Source organism: Vigna unguiculata, chromosome 3 (assembly GCF_037176805.1).
Source record: "Vigna unguiculata cultivar grain cowpea cultivar isolate G323 ecotype 2 chromosome 3, ASM3717680v1, whole genome shotgun sequence".
NCBI lineage: Eukaryota > Viridiplantae > Streptophyta > Magnoliopsida > Fabales > Fabaceae > Vigna > Vigna unguiculata.
In genome coordinates, this window is record NC_140794.1 from 43,890,784 (window position 1) to 43,912,824 (window position 22,041).

Below are 22,041 nucleotides of genomic sequence, written 5' to 3' on the forward strand. Positions count from 1 at the left end.
AAAAATGATATTTTTTCCTTTTTCCATTTTTTTCTTCGTTTTTTCTTTGGATGTGTTACACGTGTGGGGGAAAGAGGCAAAACTTTAATTTTTTTGATAGACAAAAGGTGAACTCCAAAAGTTCAGACCTTTGTCAGGGAGAACCAATTTAAGTGAACAGAGAAGCAAGGCATGAAGATTGTGTTCTCTACGGCAATCAGTGGTTTTTGAGTATGTTTTCATGTTCGGTCCGTTCTTGCGATCATTAACGCTTTGTCTTTGTTCGGATACGGATACGGTAGGACTTTACCACTTTGTGCTTGTTTTTAGGGTATAGGTTTCTTTCATTCCATCCTTCGTGTTCATTGAGATATCGTACATCATTTGGTCTTTTGTAAGTGTGAATTTTGTTTTTATTGTGTTCGTGGAGAGAATTACATAATGGGGGGTAAAGAACTTCAAATTAGTCAATGTAATGAGAAGAACAAGGTATTTACACTGAACTGATTGTGAAGAACAAAATAGTAGATTAGTTTCACTCTTTATAGAAAAAATTGTCACATCAGTTATCACACATTAGTGGGATCTATGTGCAAATCACTAGAGTTGCGTTAGAGTTTTGTAAAATTGTTTAAGAGGTTAGAAATTAACACACTATGTTCAATGTACATAAAACGGACCACACTAATGATAAGAAATTACATTAGAGTTATTCTAATAAAATCTCAAGCTAGCTCTTGCGAACACGTGGGAAGGCAAATACAAATAAGTAAAAAGTTAGGTTAAGATTAATACAAACTATGTTATATGTACCTAAAATGGACAATACAAATTAGTAATTATTAAGAAAATAATTGATTAGATTTAGTCTTTTTGAAAAAAATTCTCACACCACCCGTCACACACGTGGAGAATCATGTGAAAATAAATGAGAAGCGGAGATTTTTGTCCAAATTTTTGACAACTTTCAAATTAACACACCATATTCTACCTGTCAAAAGCATGTTCCCATAACATTTAAAAATTCAAATCAGCTTTTCTGTAAGTTTTTATTAACAAATTGACTTTAATGCATGACGAAAAAATATTAAACTTGCATGAAATATTATTTAGAAACCTTTCTATCATTAGTGATCAAATTACATTTTACACCACAAATCGAGAGGTACACGAAAGAAAAAAAAAAGCATATATCCATATAAAATTTGAAACCGTAAGTGTTTGTTATTTTGGTATTTATTTACTTTACATATATTCAATTCAAAAAATGGAAAAACCAATATAAGAACAAAGAATGAAACAAAATACGAAATGTATAAAAGCAGCAGAACAGTGGATCTTGCCAATAACTTTGATTTCGCCTGTTCCGTAAGAGGGAAAGCCAGCAGATCTGTAGCATCCAGCAGATTGCAGCATCCAGATCTGAGAAGTCACCAGAACTTATTACCAGTGCTCCAATCCTTCATTTGTCTGTCACATCAACCACCAACTAAAACAGATGCTTCTTCTTTTGACACTCCACATCAACATATCCTGAATTTACAAAACCTTTCTTTCATGACAAACCCATGTTAGATCACCTCATTCCTTTTGTATACATAGCCCATTTGGAAGACAACTAGAGTACCAACTATGGGACATCTCGTCAAGGAAATATGCCTCTTCGAAAGAATATGTATAAATAAAACAAGTACAACACAATTCTTTTTTCTCCATGACGGTTGTCATTGAGGCTTTCACAATCCCATGCATGTATATATACCAATTTCATCGATTAGAATTGCCTCCCAGGACCACAGGAAAAGGTGGGACTAGATAAGTAACCCGAGTTTCTGAGAGTCTAGTTAAAAAAATAGGTAGACTCCAAAACCTCTCGAAGATCAAAGTCTCCTCGTTCTGGTAAGGGAGGAAAGTTCAATGTGGGAAAATTCTTTTGGAAGCTCTCCGACAACTGCATTTACAAGTAAACAATGAACTGTTAAACAATCAAGTTATTTGGTATGCAATGACGAGTTTACTTGTAAGCAAAATATGTCAAATAATAACTCCAAAAGTAACATGCATCCAAAGATACCAAAAAATTGAGTCTGGTACGTTGATTGATTTGGTCAAGTAGAAGATGATGATCCAAGATAAACCATGAATAGTTACAAGATGCATCAAAAGGCTTCATAAGCAAATGGTTAGCTTCACATTATTACAATCCACTACGTAATTCACTTTTGCAAAGGAAAAGAAGCCATAAAAACAAAGTTTGAGTGGGTTGAATGACATCAGAAAAGCATTTACCAAAAGTTAACAGTATGAAAGGAAAGGATTAAGTCAGAATGGATTGATTTGGAGAAAATGCTTCATGCTTGGCAATCTAACATCTAAGTAACCAACTTACAAGGCAAGCTCAACCCAATCAAAGAGCCCAAATAGTTAAAGATACAAAATACAAAATACAAATACAAAATACTTTACATTTTCCAGTATTGGAGCGTCGTAGAGTTCAACAAACTTTTCCCTGAGTATCTTGTTCATTTCATCAACATCACATGCATGAGTCCAGTATGAATCATGAACCCCTGCAATTAAGCATTGGTTTACAAATTTAAATTCCTAATGGATAGTCAAATTGCATTCACCTAAGACTGTCTATGTTTTTTATATAAACCACTGAGCACCTGCAAAGTTTAAGCCCGCTTTTTTACAAGCAACTGCAGTCATCATCATGTGAGAACCATCAAGAGAATGAACAAAATTTGGGGGAAAAGCTGTTCTCTGCCTTTTAACCATGACCTGTAACATTAGTGTGGATATTCTATTAGCTTCACAATAGCATGCTTAGGGAAAGACACCTTCCATATTGCCCCAAGGGCATTGCAGGTTTCGACAAGTAATACCAACACAATAACAAAGTAATACAGACAACAATAGGAACACAAATTAGATAGTTTAACTAAGCCCTTCAGAACATAAACTACAAGTTGATATGGTGATGTGTCAAGTATCTTACAAATATAGGATCTTATTCAGCATGAAATTGTGACATTCAAATAGGAAAAAGTACTTCCAAACACAAGTCTACATATATGGTTGGTCAATTTCAATCAAATCAATGCTTACCTTGTCAGTCTCCCGTTGTAATGTCAATATCTGAAGGGAAGTTTTGATCTATACATCATATCCAATTACCACATTAGTGACAAGAAATGTGTCAACTTCTGATTTATTTGACTAGTAGAGGAAGAAAAAAGAGACAATGGAAAATAAGAAAATAGGCCAACAGTTAAGAAATTACAAGATGCCTTCCTAATTGTCGATAGGGTTGGACTACAGGTAGACCAAGGGGAGTGATCCACCGGACAGCTTGGTTATTGGAAGCAATCACCTATTCCATGTTCGAAATTTAAATCATTAAGACGATTGAGATGTAAACAGGTAAAAGCATGGGAACATAGTATTGGAATAGCCACATACAATTCTTGAATAACATGTTCAATAGCACTTTTGGAGAGAAAAAAGGGCATGTTGAAAAATCTGTGCCTATATTACGAAACAAAACTCAATAATAAATACAAGGATTTGCAGTTACCCTAACAACAAATACATTCTAAAAGTCCCACGCAATATGGAGCATATAAAATATATGACCACACTTGTCACATAAAACTTACCTTAAGACATCTCAATGACTTAAAGAATACATATTCCAGCTGATTATTTGAATTTACAGTTGGAAATGTCACCTAATTTCAGAAAACCTTGACACCTGAATTCATAGGGGCGTCAACAGGCTTGGCATATTACAGATTACAGAACTGATTCCTTAAGGATTCCCATCGTATACTTTCCGTAGAAAATTATGATACCATCCTTGGAATATTCCATCTCCATTCCAAAAAATACTGCAATTATTAAAGATCTCTTGTAAAAAATTATATAACAGAAGTTTCGGCTAACTGATGTCAAAATGCCAGGTGATTGTTGGTAACTACACTGGGATGTGCTGCATTAAAAGTTTAGGTTCATGTAACTTTACAACTGTATGAACTTTACTTTAAATTTAAATTTCAAATAAGGATTATAGAAGATTCAGGTAGTTAAGATCAAGGAATAATTTAGATTTGAGTTTACCTTATTTGCTTTTACTTTTTCCCTATCCCATCTAACATTATTTTGTAAACATATTTGGACCTCTCCTATCCATCTCTGCCTATGTAACTTCTAGAGGGGTCAAAACGGCTTCGACACTACCGGTATCATGCTTTGTCCTCAGAGTCCAGTTTACAAGTTATAATCCAGAAACTAAATGGAAGAAACTACATTGAACGGGCTCAATCTGTGAAGTAATATTTGGATGATCATTGAAGAAATCCATGAAATGCAAAGGATACTTGCCGAAAAATATATGGCAAGCCACCCAACAGTAAAACAAAATTTAGGTGGTAGGACACTTCAAGCCCCCAATAGAGGAAACATGGAGCAGAAGATAACTCCAAGTTACCCTCTTTCACCAAGGAACAATTGGAGCACTTACATCAGTTCTTCTCAACCAAAATGTCAATTAATCCAATATCATCTCTATCCCAAAATGGTATTTCTTTTTACGATGCTCTTCTTAGTACCTAAAGAGATTCTAAAGCCACATATGGATTAATTTTGGAGCTACTGACAAATTGTTCTCCAGGTTTAGCCCTTTTACTTATATCAGAATTGCGGATAATAACTTTAAACATATATGCAGAGAATATGGATCAAGTTACTCCAAGATTTAACTCTAAAAAAACTAATCTGCATTCTCTTCGTTATTTTTTTTAGTATAATGGTTCTAAAGAGTAACTCATTCTTTCAACATTAGATAAAAAAGAGTGAAGATGAGAAGTAACTCTCTCAGAGTGTTAATCTTTCAGTAACATTGGAATAAATTAATCTTCCTCCTCGTCTTTCATTTTCTTTTACTATAATGGTTCCAATTTGGAACTATTTTTTTACCATCAGATATAAAAAAAGAAGACAAAAATTGAAAAAATAATCTTTCATAAACTAGACACTCGTGCACACACAGATATAAATATTCTTTTTACATTTTTACATAAGGATGTATTATATAAAAACATATCTATTGATTAGTAATATTTATTTCTTTTTAATTAATACATAAATAATTTATTATTATTATTAAATTATTTACAATTTTTAAACTTATTGCAGTTTATTTTTTTTATTTCTATTATTATATATATAGTAAGTTTTAGGTTAAGGGGGAGAGTAAGAGTTAGACAAATTATGTAATATTGTTTTAAAAATAGCACTTTGCCAAGCCATTTCATTTCACCTATGATTAGTTTTGGCATGTTTTGCATAATCTATTATTGTGGACCACTTTCCTATGTGTTCAATCCAGAGAGGTACATACCTTTGCACAATCACCAAGCCAATCCATAATACTCCTTGCAGCCTCAAACATCTCTTCTAAGGCGGTGAGAGTGGTCTACAAAACAATGACTAATAAGTAAAAGTAAAATAAATAATAGAATAGATTTAGAAATGTTAATTTTCATACTTTGGCAGCATAGCAAGCAGCAGTAAACAGCTCTATATCATCCTCAATGGCACAACGCTCCTTTAACCTCCTCTTTATCTGGTCCCTGGCCCCAATGTAAGTCACTCCATAGACGGATGTCATCACTGTTTGCTTTACCAACTTTCGGTCCACCTAATGTTAATTATGATCGTGTTTAATGTATGTAAGTTCAAGGCTGGAAAAATTGTATTTCCTTTCATATTACATTATAAAGAAAAAATATAAAAGCCACTTGTAATGTCAGATTAGTCAACAACAATGTTTTTAATAATAATAGGTCTACAAGCTCATATCAATCCATCTTCAAATATTCGAGAGGAAAACATTCCAAAAAGAAAAATAACTGTTTGAAACTTCCAATTAAAAGAAACCTGGCTGATTAAGCGCCTAGCATGTAATGCATTTGGATTAGTTTGGGGATCTTTCTCTGCATCCCTTTTCATGATTTCAAGTACTCTGCACCATATTGCCAGAGACAAAGATGTCATAAACTTCTTTCCAACAGCAAATAAATTTAGAGAGTATCCATAGATAGAGGAATAAACAAAACAGTAGTGATAATTTAATACAGTCTCCTCAGGCACGTGTGGGGTAAATACTACAACGAACCTATAGAATGGAATCAAATAATTAAAGAGAAAATGAAAAGGCGAGTAGCATTTTCTCTTAAAGTTTTCGTTATTACTTAGATACCAATCCATGGTAGAAAAATACTAGGATTGAATAGCAAGAAGGTATGAGACTCAACTCCTACGTTGAAAGTGAGGAATTTCAACATTGCAGTATTCATCTGGGATTAGTCATAGGGCTAGTACACAGACAACCCGCATAGGCACCAGAGATGCAAAGCGTGGTGGACTGTGAAAATCCAATTGGTTATAGAAATACAGACAACCTACAATTGTGATTAAAAAAAACGTGGTGGTGCAGAAAGAACCCAAACTCTCTTAATTAGATGACACAAAATGGCAATAGAAAGCAAATTTACTACATTATTCGTTACTACAAATTAAGGCTTTAGATTGATTCTTTTGTATTTATGAATGTGAGGGCATACAGCACATAACATTCAATAGGGAAAATGAGTTTTGTCCTGGTACTTTCTGTTGAACTTGGTTTTGATCCCTAAACTTTTAAATTGATGAACGAGTCCTTTAACAGCTGAGAATATAGGAATTTAGTCTCTCAATGTGCTTAAATTTAACATCATCCGGCAGCGGATTTTGACTATCAAATAGTTGGAGGGAGGAAAGACTACATTCATGTATTTTTTTTTAATTGAAGACCAACTCATCAATCCAAAAGTACAAAAGACCAAAACCAAATTTAACTAGATGTACAAGAGAAAAAAAATTGCCTATATTTTTCTGTCTGGTATTTGGATTTCACAGTTTCCCATTTCTGCTCCACTCTACCATACAGGGCAAACAATATCCACAACCGTCGTGTGCCTGGCTGACCTGCCTCACAGTCCTCTACCAATCATCACCACACTGCCACGTCGCAACTTGTTGAGGCATGTGTTGTTTATATCCAATGTGTATCTCCAACTTGTCAAGGAAGACCACAAGAATGTGTCAACTTGTCAACTTTCTAAACGATATTAGGAGTTTGATTTTCTTTTCTGATTTACTGCAACCAAACAATACCCACAGCCTCTTGCCGAGCTTAATAAATCCTCTTTTCACTTTCCTAATTTTAGATAGATGAATTAGATCCCTTTTTTGTTGGGCAACAATGTGTTCAAACTATTATGCTTGACTAGCTCTTCTTTAGAATATTTTGAATATATAAATCTTGATTACCAATGTAAAAAATTCATAAAGATGTTAAATATATTTGTGTGAGCATATTTGTGGCATATTTGTGCCGTCGTCCCCTACATTATTTGCTAGTGTCACAGTATTCATATTTCATTGGCATCAACGGACATATAATACTTGTGGTAGTCAGAGAATAACATTTGTATCCGTCTTTATGGCTAGAATCTCACTAGCATAGTTGGAAGTCAAGACATTGCTGTTGAGATTTGTTTTTAGTGAATAGCACTGACTTCCTTCTCCAGATTATAATGGTTTGACCAAGGAACCACAACTCCACTAAGCCAGACCAAACAACTAATTATTCCAATTCAGTTTTGCAGTTGCATTATAGGAGTATCAAAAAAAGGGAAAACATGACTTGAGAAGACCATATTAAGGGCACTCAACGCACTACTTTAGGGAGAAATCGTGCCCAACATCTTCAAGTAGGTCAAAATTAAGAACCAAGGCAGAAATGTGCCCAAAAGAAGCCAACAAAGCTGTTGGACGTGGTATGACAAGACTCCAACATGCAAGCTGCACATCAATGATAATTGATCGATGAAGTGTGCCTAAGTATTAGGCCACGTGACTTCTTAGGTTGGGTTGCACTCCTCCAGGTACACCCATCTCTGAGTTCGCCATTAAAAGATGATTTGGTCGGCTGACATTGGCAACCAGTGTTGAATCAGCAAAAGAAGACAACAGCAGGATCTTACCCGCTCAGATAGAAAAAAATCAGTAAGCTTTGCCTCAGCTGATGTATTTATATATATATATATATATATATATGAAAAAGGTAAGATGAAGTGAAGAACAATTAGAGGAAAAAGGCTACACAGCCAATGACCTTTAATCCTTAAGCTAGATATAGCTAAAAGACAGCTTCATTAAAGCCGTAGAACAAATTATAAACAACAACTTTAACAAATGCAAAGTATTATATTCTAATTTTCAACATAGTTCGACCAACAAACAATGAACTACTTCTTTTATATGTTCAATGACAAGTGCAGTTTTAGAAACATTGGTGATAATTACCTGGCCGCAATTCCTGAGTAAACATCAGCAGGCTGGTCTCCACAAACAAGATTGACTGCAGCAGCTCCCAACTTCAAAAATAAAAGCGAAAATGTGGATGAGGCAGAATTGAAAAGGAGGGGGAACTGAAGTAAGACAACGTTGTCATACAAAAACTACAAAAAATTACCCTACTTTATGTAATTATTACTATTAATAACACTTTACATGTTTATATATCTTGTATGTTATATTTTTTAAATGTTTATGAATAGTACGATTCACAACATAATGATTGGTGATAGAAAACATTGGATCTTCGATTCAAGATTTAACTGTCATGGATCTCAAAAATAGTGACAAGGAACATTTCAACTAAACATCTCTCAAACTCCTATAGAATCCCAACCGCCCATCCACCACAAAAAAAAAACCGCAAACTAGAATAGCATATGCAAAATACCTTGTCTCGCCCAAGTGCAGCATAGTGTTGTAAGCCATTGCATGAACCATCCTAGCAAGCATGAGGAAAAATTAAAATTAGGAGAGCAATACTAAAGAATGGACTGGTGGCCTTCAAGCCTCAGCATAGCATGCAAGCTCCAGTGAGTAAATAGCATATGTCAGAGCAAATACAGTTTTGGGATACAGTTTAAGTATGCCAACTTTGTTAGAGTATGAAATTACTAAGGTATTCAATACCTGAAAACCTTGCATTATCTGGGCTTGTTACTAAAGCACAAGTAGTCAGGGTTTTCAATTATGTATTCCTAGGTACAGCCGTATGAAAGCTCAAGTTCTTACACATCGAATGAACAGCATGTTGATATATACTAGTTTGCAACAAGAAAATGTAACTATAATATAAATTTAATTTTACATGTAAATATTGATACTGATTCACAACTCAATTTAGAAATGTACCAAGGACAAACAAACTTCCAAGATAGGTAAAAATAATCTTATTAAACATATTTTAAAAATAAATAAATTGCCTGAGTGATGTGTGACACATTTCTTAATTAGCAAGAATAATGACTATGTTTCCGCCCATCTTCCTCCCCAAAAGGAAAATAAAAATTATGTTCTATCTGCATGAATATACATGATTCAGATGCAACTCCAATTTAAATGTCTTCACCCTCCTGCTAATAACTTTGCTTCTGAAAGAAAAGATTATACTGTTCCATTTAGATGAAAATTTCGACTAAAAATGGCAGCTGAGTTGTACTTGTAATATAAAATGTAAAATCAGTTAATATATATTGTTCCCAAATAACAATTTCTGACATCCCACACAAGGTACCTGGTGTACTGGCATATGAGAAATGGTAGTCTCAGGATTAGGGCTTCTCAATGCTTCAGAGAGATTCATGCATGCAGCCAAGCACTGAAAAGGATCCTCTGCTTGCAACCACCAGCGATTTCCTTCAAGAGGCCTGTCTGCAGAATCGAATATATCATCCAGGTGGTTCTCAGTAAACGCTATTCGATCATTGTGAGATAACTTGTCGACACCACCAGCATACAAATTTGCAATATGTATTTTTAACCAGCGCAAGCCTGACTTCCCTAGAGGACGTCCCTCTGCAAACTCAAGTATGCCTCGGCATAAATCAGAACCAAGATGGTTCAAATATGGGTGCATGGGATAAGCTCGTCCTCGAAAGTCAAGATTATGAGGATAATAGAAGCCTTCTTCATCCTTCATCTTTCGTGCAACCTACAGCCAAACAAACCAATGTAATGCAACAATGATGAGTGTATGCAACATCTCCAGGAAAGTATTTGCTGTATAACCCAATCTCTTTAATAGGAGTAGCAGATTTCTTACAGCAAGTTTAAGTTCTATGTCACATCGCTGTGAATGTCTCTCATTATTCTCCTTTTTCATAGCTTTGACTTTCCACTTCCATTTTCGGATTTCTGCCTCATCTTCTGTATCTGGTTCTTCAGGGAGGGGAACCTGACATTAAAAGAGAATTCAATCAAAAAGCAATAGTCAGAACAGTAGAAACACCCTTGTATCTTGAGTTATATTTGATTACACATTCTAAAATCTATATCTAATAGAAACTTTAAACCAACTGATACAAACCCCGCAAGGGTACTCAAAATTTATGGTAAGAGACCATTGACGTTGATATCACAAAGACATCAGATTGGAATAAATGTAGAAGGATGAAATAAAATATAAAAAGTGAACCAAGGGAATGGCAGTACTTCAGGGGACTGCTTCCTCACTGCCCAAAGGCCCCAATTTCGTCTCAATGAGTAGAAACTCCATACCTCAATTAGGATCCTTCTTTCACAAACAACTAACTGCATTTGTACGTTCAGTCAACTATATTCCCACTAATGCCCCATGTTCTCCTTTCCCTTACTCCTCAATTGATGGGAAGATGTAAAATAAAAATTAAGATGTTTTTATCCATTAATACATATCAAACCCTAGCATTCAACGAAAATTAAAAATCATGCATGATTCGAAGAAGTATATACTGTTGTGCTGGAAGCTACACAAGTGGAATATCACTTCCAATAAAGTGGGCCAAGTTTTGTGAAAATCTAGGTATTCAACAGATAAATTTAGCAACAAGGTTTATTTAATGCTCACATCTTCACGATCCACCAAATCCGCCAGGCGTCCTCCATTAGCCCATATTTGATCTATCACACACAGAACCCTTTTGTTTACCCTCCATTTGGTATTGCCAAGAGTATTAAGGGCCTAGTACAAAACAATACCAGAATTAACTTCAACGACTAACAACAGCAGCTCATGAACAGACATAGGAGAACACATAACTTTAAAAAGAATATCCAAACCTCAAAAACAGGTTCAAGTTGACTCTTGGTAGCCCTCTTAACTGCTTCACGTTGTTGCTTAGCTCCATGAATTCTCATCACATACGATGGCAAAAAAAAGTATGCTCCTTTGTCATACCTACAAAAGACATTGCAATAAGCAAAATGTAGTTATTACTCAATCGAAATGGCATGCCAAAAGGTTCTTATCACAAAAAAAAAAAAGTAAAGCACACAGCAAAGTAATTAGATGTTTGAACTTGTTCATGTGATTCAAATTATACCATCAAAAATTGTAGGTTTTACACTAGAGAATTAAACTAAAGATAAAATGAAGGGAGAAAAGATAAATCTCTATAATAAGAAAACAAAATGTATTAACAATTGTAGTACCCTGTCCAGTTAATAGGTGGCACCAACATTGGCATGTAAGGGATGACGACGTGCCTTGCCTGTCAATATAAACAAACTTCTATGTTAGCATCAATCTTATGAACTTAAGAATGAAGTATAGATGAAAGTAGAAGACTATACTAATTCTGCTTATAACCTACTTAAAGAAAAGGGGGCATGAATTCAAGTAGAAGCATTCCCTAGAGTTACTTACAGACTTCTCAAGGCCATTTTGCACAAGAGGATCACATTCAATAACACCATATCTCCTAGTTTCCTTCCTAGTTAAATAGAAAGCATCGATTGTTTAGGAATGAAAAAGTAGTCGTTTAAAAGTATAGATATTGATTGTGAAAGAGTGCTATCAATCTCACTGTATCTCGCTTGAAAGCGTTTTAAGGGTATGCTTAAATGCTGGGCGTATATCCGGTGGACCATCTCCAAACTGATTGGCAGGCGGTTGAATGTAAGCCGTTTCTATTAGCAGTTCAATCAGTCGAGAGCCAACCTGGAACGTACAATAAATACATTGCAATATAAAACAGAAGAAACATTCCATGTTCACAGGTACAACTTCCAAGTACAAGCATCACAAACCTTTACTTGAGCTTCTTGCCCCCAAGGTTTCCAAACATCTTGACCCCGAACTATTCCCATCGCTTGTCGCTTCTTCTGTTTTTTCATCAAACCAGCAACTCTTTTCCGAAGCTTGCTCTTCTTCTTTTCCGTTTCCTCGTCCTCTTCAATCACTCTTTCGCTTTGTACTGCAGGAGCAAGATGAGATGATTTGTCAGCGGCGGCTTTCTTCTCCCTTAACATAAATCGGTATATCCTAGCCTGATCCACATACAAGGGTAGCATTTCAGTCAACGAACACTTGAACATTACGAATTCAACAAAATAATGCCCAAGTTGAACAATAAAACCCAAAATTAATCACACTTGTCCTATTGAATCAATGACACAGCGATATATACATACAGAGATTCATATACCTCATGCTCAACCGCTTCTCCTACTTGGCAAGTGGCTTGGATGACTCTGGCGGTGCCCACGCCATTCGTATTCGTCATCAACAGGGCCATCAACTTGTGCATGGTGACCACAGCCATCATGTCCGCCGGCAACTCGTTGAAATAAGGCGCGTGGCTCAATCGGCACTTGCTCTCTTTACAAAGCTCTTGATCAGCGAGAATCGCATTCCTTAGAGGCTCGAACCAACCAAGGAAGAGCGACTTCATGTATGGCAAATTGGGAGCAAGCTTCTGCACGCGCATGTCCTCCAACAGCTCCTCGTACTCCCTCGCAGCTTCTTCCCACGCCTCCGTCTCCGTCTTTATCTGCCTCTTCTTCAGCATCTTGTACTTGTAGCTGTTGCAGTCTAATTTCTGTTCCGCCTTCGCCATTTCCTCCAACAGTTTCTGAACCTCATCGTAATCGTCTTCGGTGTCCGTCGATTCAATGGCCTCGGCCACCGTGGCGTAACCCCTGCCCGCCATCATCAATGACGGAGAAGAAAAACCTTCGTAAAACAGAAACGAGGACCGACTCACCCCGACTCTGGCGAAACCCTGACATGGGTATGGGTTTAGTTTTGTACTTGTTTGGGAGTCGATAATTCTCGGAGATAACGAAGAACGACGAAAACTGTTCCTTAAGGTTGAGGAAGCTCGCTTAGCGAATTGGGTCCACATTTTGGATATAAGAGACAGAGAAACAGAAGCGAAAGTGTTATAGTGTTCTGTTAACGGGAAAAGATCTGAGACAAACGCCGCACGAGCCAGCCGCCTCTAAACCCTCCATAAAACCTACTTCCCCTTACCGGTATGCTTTTCAACCAGGGTTTCGGGTTTCGGTTTCGGTTTCGGTTCGGTCTATTCCATTTCCTTCTCGGATCTTAATCATAACGACAGTAAAACTTTAAACAAAATAATTTAACTTCTAAGAAAAAGCATATGGGTTAAAGTGTGATACAGTATACCTTCATTTATTTTAATTCATTTCATTTTTTTAATTCTAAAATATAATTAAAATTAAAGTATAAAATATCTATAATACAAGTAAAAGTCAAATAAAAATTATGTAATCTCTTATTTTTGTTTATTTTTCTTTAACTTCGTAACATCTCAATTTAGCATCTTAAAATTTGTAAAATAAGAAACTTTGTTATAATATTCAAAATAAATAATTTAGTATATAAAGTATATGAATACAGTCTTTACAAAAGATAGAATTATAAAAATATATTATCTATACATTTTTTAAATTAATAAATTGTATAAGAAACTAACCACTTACTAAAACTCATCAACATTAGGGATGACAACGGGGTGGGTACGGGTTTTGTTATCCCATACACATCTCCGTAAAAAAAATTTAACCCCATCTTCATCTCCAAATTCAACGGGTATCAAACTTTTGTTTCATCCCCATCTCCACCGCGTAACGGATATAATCTCGTACTCATACTCATACACATTTTCTTACTACTTCAATATTAATTTTAATTATTTTTAATAAAATAATAAAAAATTATGATAAAGGAAATACAATATTATTAAATATTCAATACTAGAAGGATGATTGTTTCTTCGATATCAAATACTTTAAAATAAATTATAATTGTTTACATTTTAGATTATAATACCAAATCAAATTTCATGAGAACCAAAACAATTATTAAATTTGCAAATATTAATGAAACATAGTTGATAAAATTTAAAAATATTTTTTTAAAAATATAAAAGAAAAACAAATATTCAAATTAAAATATATTTTAAATGTTTATTTACTTTAATATTTTAAATTCTAATAAATCTCTTTTTTATACACTAATAAAAGTTATAATACATCATTTGATCAAAATGATACAAAAAATAAATAATAATCATAATAATAAAAGTTAACATAGATTCTGTATCTTTTGAACTTCAATTATGTTAGATGGTGATAAAAAAATATTCATGACAATTACATTAAATTTTTATATTTTAGTAAATAAAAGTTATTTATACAATTATAGTGAAAAAATCACAGTATGATTGATAATGAGTTAGAAAATAAAAAATAATTAAATAAAATATATCGAAATAGTATTCTACATAATGAAAATAAACAAGAAATAAAAATATTAAAAAATTAACAAATGTTTACAAACAATTTGAGAGACTATTGAAAGAAATCGCACAAAGGAAAACAAAAATATAATTAAGGGTATGGTAAGTTGAAAATATCTTAGAGATCTAAGAAAGCTTTTCAAATATGAACATATATAGTCAATGGTTGAGAAATAACAAAAATTATTTTAGTGAAACAAAAGAGTTATTCAAATGAAACAAAAACTAATAATAATAATAATAATAAGTAAAAGATTTTTTTTATATTACCTAGTAATCGGAAGGTTTGTGTTACTAAATACTTAGATTGAGAGTATTAAACATTTTCATGTGAAAGAAAAATATACAATAAATAGGAATATTAAAAAATAATAAAAAGACTCAAATGTGAGACATATTTTTTTTTAATTCACATACATCATTTTAACATAATTACATAAAGGTTATGATAAGATGAAAAATATAATTGAGATGCGAATGAGTTTCATGACAAACCAAATAATTAGAAGAAATAAAAAATTATATATATATATATATATGGTTACTTAATTAATTGAGAATATTTTAATAATTTAAATGAGAACGAGTATTATGACGGGGATATGTACATCCCCATACCCATCCCCATACCCAATTGAAAAAGTCGGGGATTCCCCATACTTATACCCATACCCAGTCAATGCGGGGATTCCTCGTCAAAATGGGGACGAATTCGGGTAATACCCACGGGAGCGGGTTTGTTTGCCATCTCTGATCAACACCTTCTAACACTCTAACTGGTAGTTCTTCATCCTCCATAGGTGTCTCTCTAAACCTACAATTTCGTCTGCTCCCACCCAAGAGGTGATCACTGCAAAAAAAGAGACGAATAACACAAGAAGACACAAAACACGCAATAAGTTAAGCTAGTGTACAAAAGAAATACTCATACATGTATTTATATAATGCCAACAACCTATAAACATGGTAGAAATCATATTTATGTCTATAATCACACAACCAGTTGACACTAAACTCAATTATCCGGATACATGTATTTGATATAGGGTGCATAAGAGGTGTGCACCTGTGAGGTTGCTAAACTCTACAGAGTCTAGCCATAAGGGGTCATCATCTAACCACACATACAGGGTTACTCCCGTTCAACTATAACCAAAGAAGAATTCTAAAGGCTAGGACCTCCTGCCACTCTCACCATATAACTTATTTTACTTTATATGAGTGTGAATAGTTATTAAAGTTCAAGATACCTCCCACCAATCATTCTCCCATATTAAGGCATACACTAACAATACTAACACAACCATCACCACCAAGAACTCCTCCTTGAAATTCCTTAAACATCATAACTTTGCATGCTCATACAACATTTCACCAAAATTGTAGCTTAATCTAGCGGTTAACGAAGTGAGAATCTTCATTTTACCAATAAAATGCAGTGTTGAAAACTTGGTAGCACTCAACGTCAAAAAGTGACGCTCAACGCTGATCAATTCGTAAAACCAGCGTTTAGTGTTGCCATGGTGAGGCTCAACGCTAATCGGCTCGTAAAAGTCAGCGTTCAACGTTGCCATGGTGAGGCTCGACATTGTACCTTATATCAACAATATCAAATTAAGGTCTTTGGGAAATCAAGACATGTTTCATAGATCAAATTGGTAGTCCTCCTTTGAGTATTGGTTTAAAAGAGTCTTTAAAGCATAGGAGTTAGTATCAATTTGATCAATGACTCAAATCCTACTTTTTTTTCATATTCCTTCACAATTAATATCATATACAAAATTCATTAAACATTTTACATACCAAAAACACTCATATAATAAATGATAATTACCAAACTCAATCATTCACAAACATGCCAATATCAATCATCATACTAGATCACAACCAACACACATGCTATAAATAATAAGATTATAATTATGAAAATAAATATAAATAATTTTTAGAATTTAATTATAAATAGTTTTGTTTATTTATATATAATTTTTATATAATTAATTTAAGAAGATGGACAAGTTTAAAAAAAATAAAATACTATTAAATTTAAAAAAATAGTCACATAAAAGTAAAATTGGAAAAAGAAAATATAGAAATACTAATCATTTTTATACAATAGTATATAATTGTATGGATAAATAATTTGTATAGTTTTTTTATTATATAAATAGTTTTGTATTATAAATAATTATTTAAATTTAGAAAAAGTAGTTATTAAAATGATAAAATTATAATATTTTTTATTATGAGTAATTATTTAAATTTGAAAAGGTGATTATTAAAGGATAAAATTGAAAAAAGAAAATGTCGATACTAAAAAATTTGGATCCTAATAGATGGTTTTTATTTATGGGTTAAATGTGTTTTTAGTTTTTGAATCTTGACACGAAATTGGAATTTGAGATTCGTTTATGTCCGAAAATTTGATACATTTTGGTCTCCAAACTTTAAAAACAAATAAATATAGTCATTTTAATCCAATTATTAAAGTTTTTTGCGTGTCAAACGTGTTTCCTTGTATATATTGATGCGGAAATAGTGGCAAAGTTTAGAAGGGGGCAGGCGGGGTACGACCCCCTCCCCCAATTTTTTGATTTTTTTTTACATTATTTATATTTAAAAAAAAAATTTATACAAATTTTTAAAATTGTATGTATTTTTTTAAAATTAAGTAATATTATATTGAAAATTAATGAAAATCAAATTAAGTATTTTTCTTTATTTTATAAAATACAATAATAAATAATAAAACATAAAATCAAATATATAAAAAAATAAAATTATTAAGATATTTTTTATTTTCTCTCTCATTGTCTTTTGAGTTTCTCATGTTGTTACTAAAAAAAGATAGACAAAAACTCATCATTTATGTCCTCATTTTTTTATATCTTCTCTTCCATTCTTAAATAAATAAACAAGATAATTTTCTTTTGTCTTTAGTGAAATATTTGTTTAACATTTAGCACTATTTTTTATTTCATGAACTTTTTGTATATTCATTTTTTATTAATATAGAAAAATAAATAATGTATTATGTGGTTTTTCATAGTCGATTTTTAATTGTAACTTGATTATCATACTATTTTTAATAATTATGTCTCTCAACTTTTGATTAGATTATGATAAATTATTTTTGGATTAAATATGTTTTTGGTCTCTCAACTTTTAATAAAAATTGGAATTAGTCTCTCTCCAAAACTTTAGTCCAATAGCCCAATTTAGTCTCCCAATTTTAGAATTGTGTGGATTTAGTTATTTTCACCAAAATTTGTTAAGTTTATTCAGTTTCGCATGATAATCGATTATAACTAATGATAATTGATTATTATTTCATCAGGTTTTCTCAAAAGTTTCCAAAACATAAGGTAATCAATTATTCCTCAATAATCGATTATTTCATAATGATAATCAATTATGACTTGAAATAATCGATTATTTGCACAGTGATTTTCGAAAAACAATAAAAATGGTCATTTTTCACAGTTTAAGACACATTACAAATATTCAATATGCCTAAATCTTTTCAAGGATTTTAGAACTTACCAAGATATCGAAAAAGCTGTTCTTGAAAATTGAAATTAACCTACAAAATACATATATTTTGGTCCCCAAAAACTTATATGGGTCTTTTAAGGTTAGAGACATGTTACTTTATAATATAAATCTAAGCATATCTTTCATTATGAACATCAAAATGTTTAATTCTACATTTATTTGAGGTGTGCCCCTTTTCATACAATAGAAACATGTTACACAATTTATATTCCTAGAATAAGGCTTACCTCTTTCTACCCATACCCTACCGGTTCTTTAATTTTTATTCTTGGGAGATTTTTTTGTTGCATCTTCCACTTGTTTTTCAAGAATATTTAAATCAAACATGTAACTCTTGCAAGATGTACACTCAACATTCTCATCCTCTTTATTTTCTAAAATCGAAATTTTATTTTTCAAAATTTCTTCTTCTTTAAGAGATTTTTTAAACTTATTTTGCAAATCCTTAAAATCAGATTTTAATTTTTTATGAGCAACATCTAATTTACTGGATTTATGAAGTAGTTGTTGAAATGCATCATACAAAGAATCATAATCATTGTCATTACTAGAGGAGCTTACCTCTTGAACTAATATTTTGGGGATGAATTTTTTTTTGTTGAATTACTCTTTTGGTCTATTTTTTCATCCAAAAATGTCAATTTGGTCCTCTAGATTTTTTTTAATCTCAATTTGGTCATGATTTTTATAAATTGATGTAATTTGGTCATTTTTGTTAAATTGAAGTGGAGTAAGGATTTTTCATCAAAATTGACTTTATGATTATATCAATTACACCAATAAAGCAAACCATCTCTATTCTCAACTTCAATTTTGAGAATAAAGATGATTTGCTTTGTTTGTGTAATTGACATAATCTCAATGTCAATTTTATGAAAAACTATTAATCTGATTCAAGAAATTTAATGAGAATTACATATTTTTTTCAAAAATCAACGGTAAATTGAAACTAAAAAACATTAGAAGATGAACTTGATATTTTTTTAATGAAAATAGGAATTGAAAAATTAATTTCAAATTTATTATACAAACTAATAAAAATATTGTATTTATTTATTTTATGATAATAAAAATAATAAAATTATAATTATTGTTATTATTATATTATAAAATTAAATATAAATATTTTTTATAGTTTTATAATAATTAATTTTCATTTATAATGATGAAGTTTAAATAAACCATCAAATAAAAAAATGGTTAAATTAAACAAATGATCACTTAAAAGATAATATTAATAAAATAATTAATTTATTTAAAAAATATTTAAAAGTTAAAATTGAAAAATAAAAGTGGACAATAAAAAAATTAGATATAAATATAGATGTATAAATTTTTTTAGAATATCAAATATTTTAAATATTTAAAAAATATATTTAAAGTTATATAAATATAAAAAAATTTGGGGGTGGGGGCAGGGTCTCCTTTGTCACTAATATGGTCCGCCAATGCAAGTCTTCCTCTTGAAAAGAAAAATCAATTTTTTTGATTTTTTATCATAATTTTTCTAATATGAATTTGTCACCTCTCACCTATCTAGGAAAAGAAAAAATTATGAATACCCAAACCTAAATCTCAAAACTAAAACTCAATATTTTATGAAAATTAACTACTTCTAAATGATTAGATTTTCTTACCTTTAATAGATTCATAATATTGTTTTTCTCTTACACAAATTCTTCTCTTACACAATTTCAAAGCCTAAAATAACTTCATTTACACAAAGAAGAGTTCGATCAATAATTTGATAATGTTTTTATTATCTACAACAAATAGATTTCTTCCTACGATGTAGAAAAGTCACATACAAGATGAAAACATATTGGTTCGAACAAAAAAGGGTAAAAAATCAACCTACTAAAAAAAAAGAAATTGTTCGGCCTAAAATGTTTCTTTAACTCATTAATTTCGTCTTAGTGCAATTTGATTTTGAAAATGATGAGAGATTGATGATGAAAATCGAGATAGAAAGAAGATGTGAGAAAGAGAGGTACAAAGAGGAGAGAAAGCAAATAAAAGAGGAAAAATACAAAGTTTTCAATTTTTGAAAAAGCCTTTTTAAACTAAATTTATATAAATAATAAAACAATATATAAATATATTTTAAAAAAATATATAAATAATAAAATATTTCCTTAAAAGGACCACCACTGAGAGTAAATAACGACGGTTAAAAATAACGTAAATGACAAAAATAACCGTCAGTATTTACATGTTTTTGTGTAGTGCCTGTTACATTTATATATATGTATGTATGTATGTATGTATGCAAAAGTACATGAGTAAAATAAAATAACAAGTTTTTCCATATAACATATCTATCTTACTTATCATATATCTCATAGTTTCATAATTTCTAAAAATTTTCAACACTCACAATATTTTATACTAGGTTTAATTATGCCTTTGGTCCCCATTTTGGAGTCAAAATCTCAAAATGGTACTCAAATTGGTCCCCTTTTTTGTTAAAACGTCTCAAGTTTGTCCTTTCCGTTAAGTCAAGGTTGACGCCGTTACAGGAAGTGTCACGTGTCAGTTGCTCGATTTTTTGAATTTTTATTTTTATTTTTATTATTTATTTATTTTTGAATTTAAAAAAAATCAAAATATTGTCACGTGTCAAGCTATCACCGTGCCACGTGGCAGTGTCAGAGTGATGTGGCAGGGACAGTGACACATGTCAGTATTATGCTAGGTGTCATTTCCTTAGTCTCAATTTGGTCCCTTTATTTTAATTTGTCTCAATTTAGTCCTAATATTTGTAAAAATGAGCAATTTTGTCCCTTTCCAAATTGAAACAAAAATTAATTTTATATAAATGTTATACTAATATTTTTATTAAATGTGATATTTTTATTCAAATTGATATTTTTATTATATATTTTTAACATAGCTAAGTTTATTTAAAATTGTGTTTCACATTCAACTTTACTTAAAATTGTTTTCAAATTTTAAATTTATATGTGTTTTATTGTTACATGAACTAGTTAATTTATGAATTTTTTTCTATTAACATTTTTTTCTATTAACAACTTTAAAACAATTTTAAATAAAGTTCAATGTAAAATATTAATTAAATGAACTTATTTTGGTTAAAAACATTTACTTAAAATAAGGGGACAAAATTGTTATTTATATTTGTGTATATTTATATAGAAATTAAATTTGATTTCAATTTGGAGAGGGACAAAATTGTTAATTTTTACAAAAAATGGGACTAAATTGAGACAAATTAAAATAAGGGGACCAAATTGAGTATAAGGAGATGACACCTGGCATAATACTGATACGTGTCACTGTCACTACCACATCACTCTGTCACTACCACGTGGCACGATGACAGCTTGACACGTGACATTTTGTTTGATTTTTTTAAAAAAATTCAAAAAAAAAAATTCAAAAACAATTAAAAAAAAAATAATAAAAAAATTCAAAAAATCGAGGAACTGACTCGTGGCGCTCCCGTGTCAATCTTGACTTAACGGAAAGGGCAAACTTGAGACGTTTTAACAAAAAATGGGACCAATTTGAGACTTTTAAAAATTTGAGTACCATTTTAAGATTTTGACTCCAAATTGAGGACCAAAGGCATAATTAAACCTTTATACTATAATTATATGATTCTTAATATTTTATATTGTAAATTATAATTATATAATTCTTAAAATTTCATAAGTCTACGTCAAACTCAAATTGAAATAAAGACTTAAGCGAATTTTTACTCTAAATTCATAGTAATATTTATTATTTCAATTAAATATAATAATATATTTTAAGAATAAAGTAAAACAAAAAT

At 31.5% G+C, this 22,041-nt stretch overlaps 1 protein-coding gene across 5 annotated transcripts; it reads right to left on the bottom strand.

Annotated features, from left to right (window-relative positions):
- Positions 1 to 1,154: 1,154 nt before the first annotated feature.
- Positions 1,155 to 13,391, bottom strand: LOC114177667 (DNA-directed RNA polymerase 1B, mitochondrial-like). 5 transcript variants are annotated; one of them, XM_028063113.2, is made up of 19 exons: positions 12,570 to 13,389; positions 12,172 to 12,411; positions 11,949 to 12,082; positions 11,789 to 11,855; positions 11,575 to 11,633; positions 11,203 to 11,320; positions 10,991 to 11,104; positions 10,208 to 10,339; positions 9,680 to 10,096; positions 8,837 to 8,887; positions 8,395 to 8,465; positions 5,923 to 6,007; positions 5,531 to 5,683; positions 5,384 to 5,458; positions 3,266 to 3,355; positions 3,091 to 3,138; positions 2,649 to 2,763; positions 2,446 to 2,549; positions 1,155 to 1,930 (listed from the first exon to the last, which is right to left on the bottom strand). In XM_028063113.2, the coding sequence occupies exons 1-19, from the start codon at positions 13,266 to 13,268 to the stop codon at positions 1,820 to 1,822; spliced, it is 2,883 nt and encodes a 960-aa protein (XP_027918914.1). In that variant the 5' UTR covers positions 13,269 to 13,389; the 3' UTR covers positions 1,155 to 1,819. The 5 variants fall into 5 exon arrangements, 2 of the variants coding, with proteins under 2 accessions (XP_027918914.1, XP_085527225.1); XR_014993771.1 differs by lacking the exons at positions 1,155 to 1,930; positions 2,446 to 2,549; positions 2,649 to 2,763; positions 3,091 to 3,138 and adding exons at positions 3,445 to 3,510; positions 3,642 to 3,872 and having other exon boundaries at positions 12,570 to 13,390; XR_003603161.2 differs by lacking the exons at positions 1,155 to 1,930; positions 2,446 to 2,549; positions 2,649 to 2,763; positions 3,091 to 3,138 and adding an exon at positions 3,714 to 3,872 and having other exon boundaries at positions 12,570 to 13,390.
- Between the last annotated feature and the right edge of the window lie 8,650 nt (positions 13,392 to 22,041).

Bases quoted from the DNA above. Each gene is read 5' to 3' on its own strand.
- LOC114177667 (XM_028063113.2), bottom strand. From the start codon at position 13,268: ATGTGGACCCAATTCGCTAAGCGAGCTTCCTCAACCTTAAGGAACAGT. The intron at 11,634-11,788 runs GTAAGTAACTCT...TTATATTGACAG, and splicing joins AAAATGGCCTTGAGAAGTCT to GCAAGGCACGTCGTCATCCC. The intron at 3,356-5,383 runs GTATGTACCTCT...AACATGGAATAG, and splicing joins GGCTTGGTGATTGTGCAAAG to GTGATTGCTTCCAATAACCA.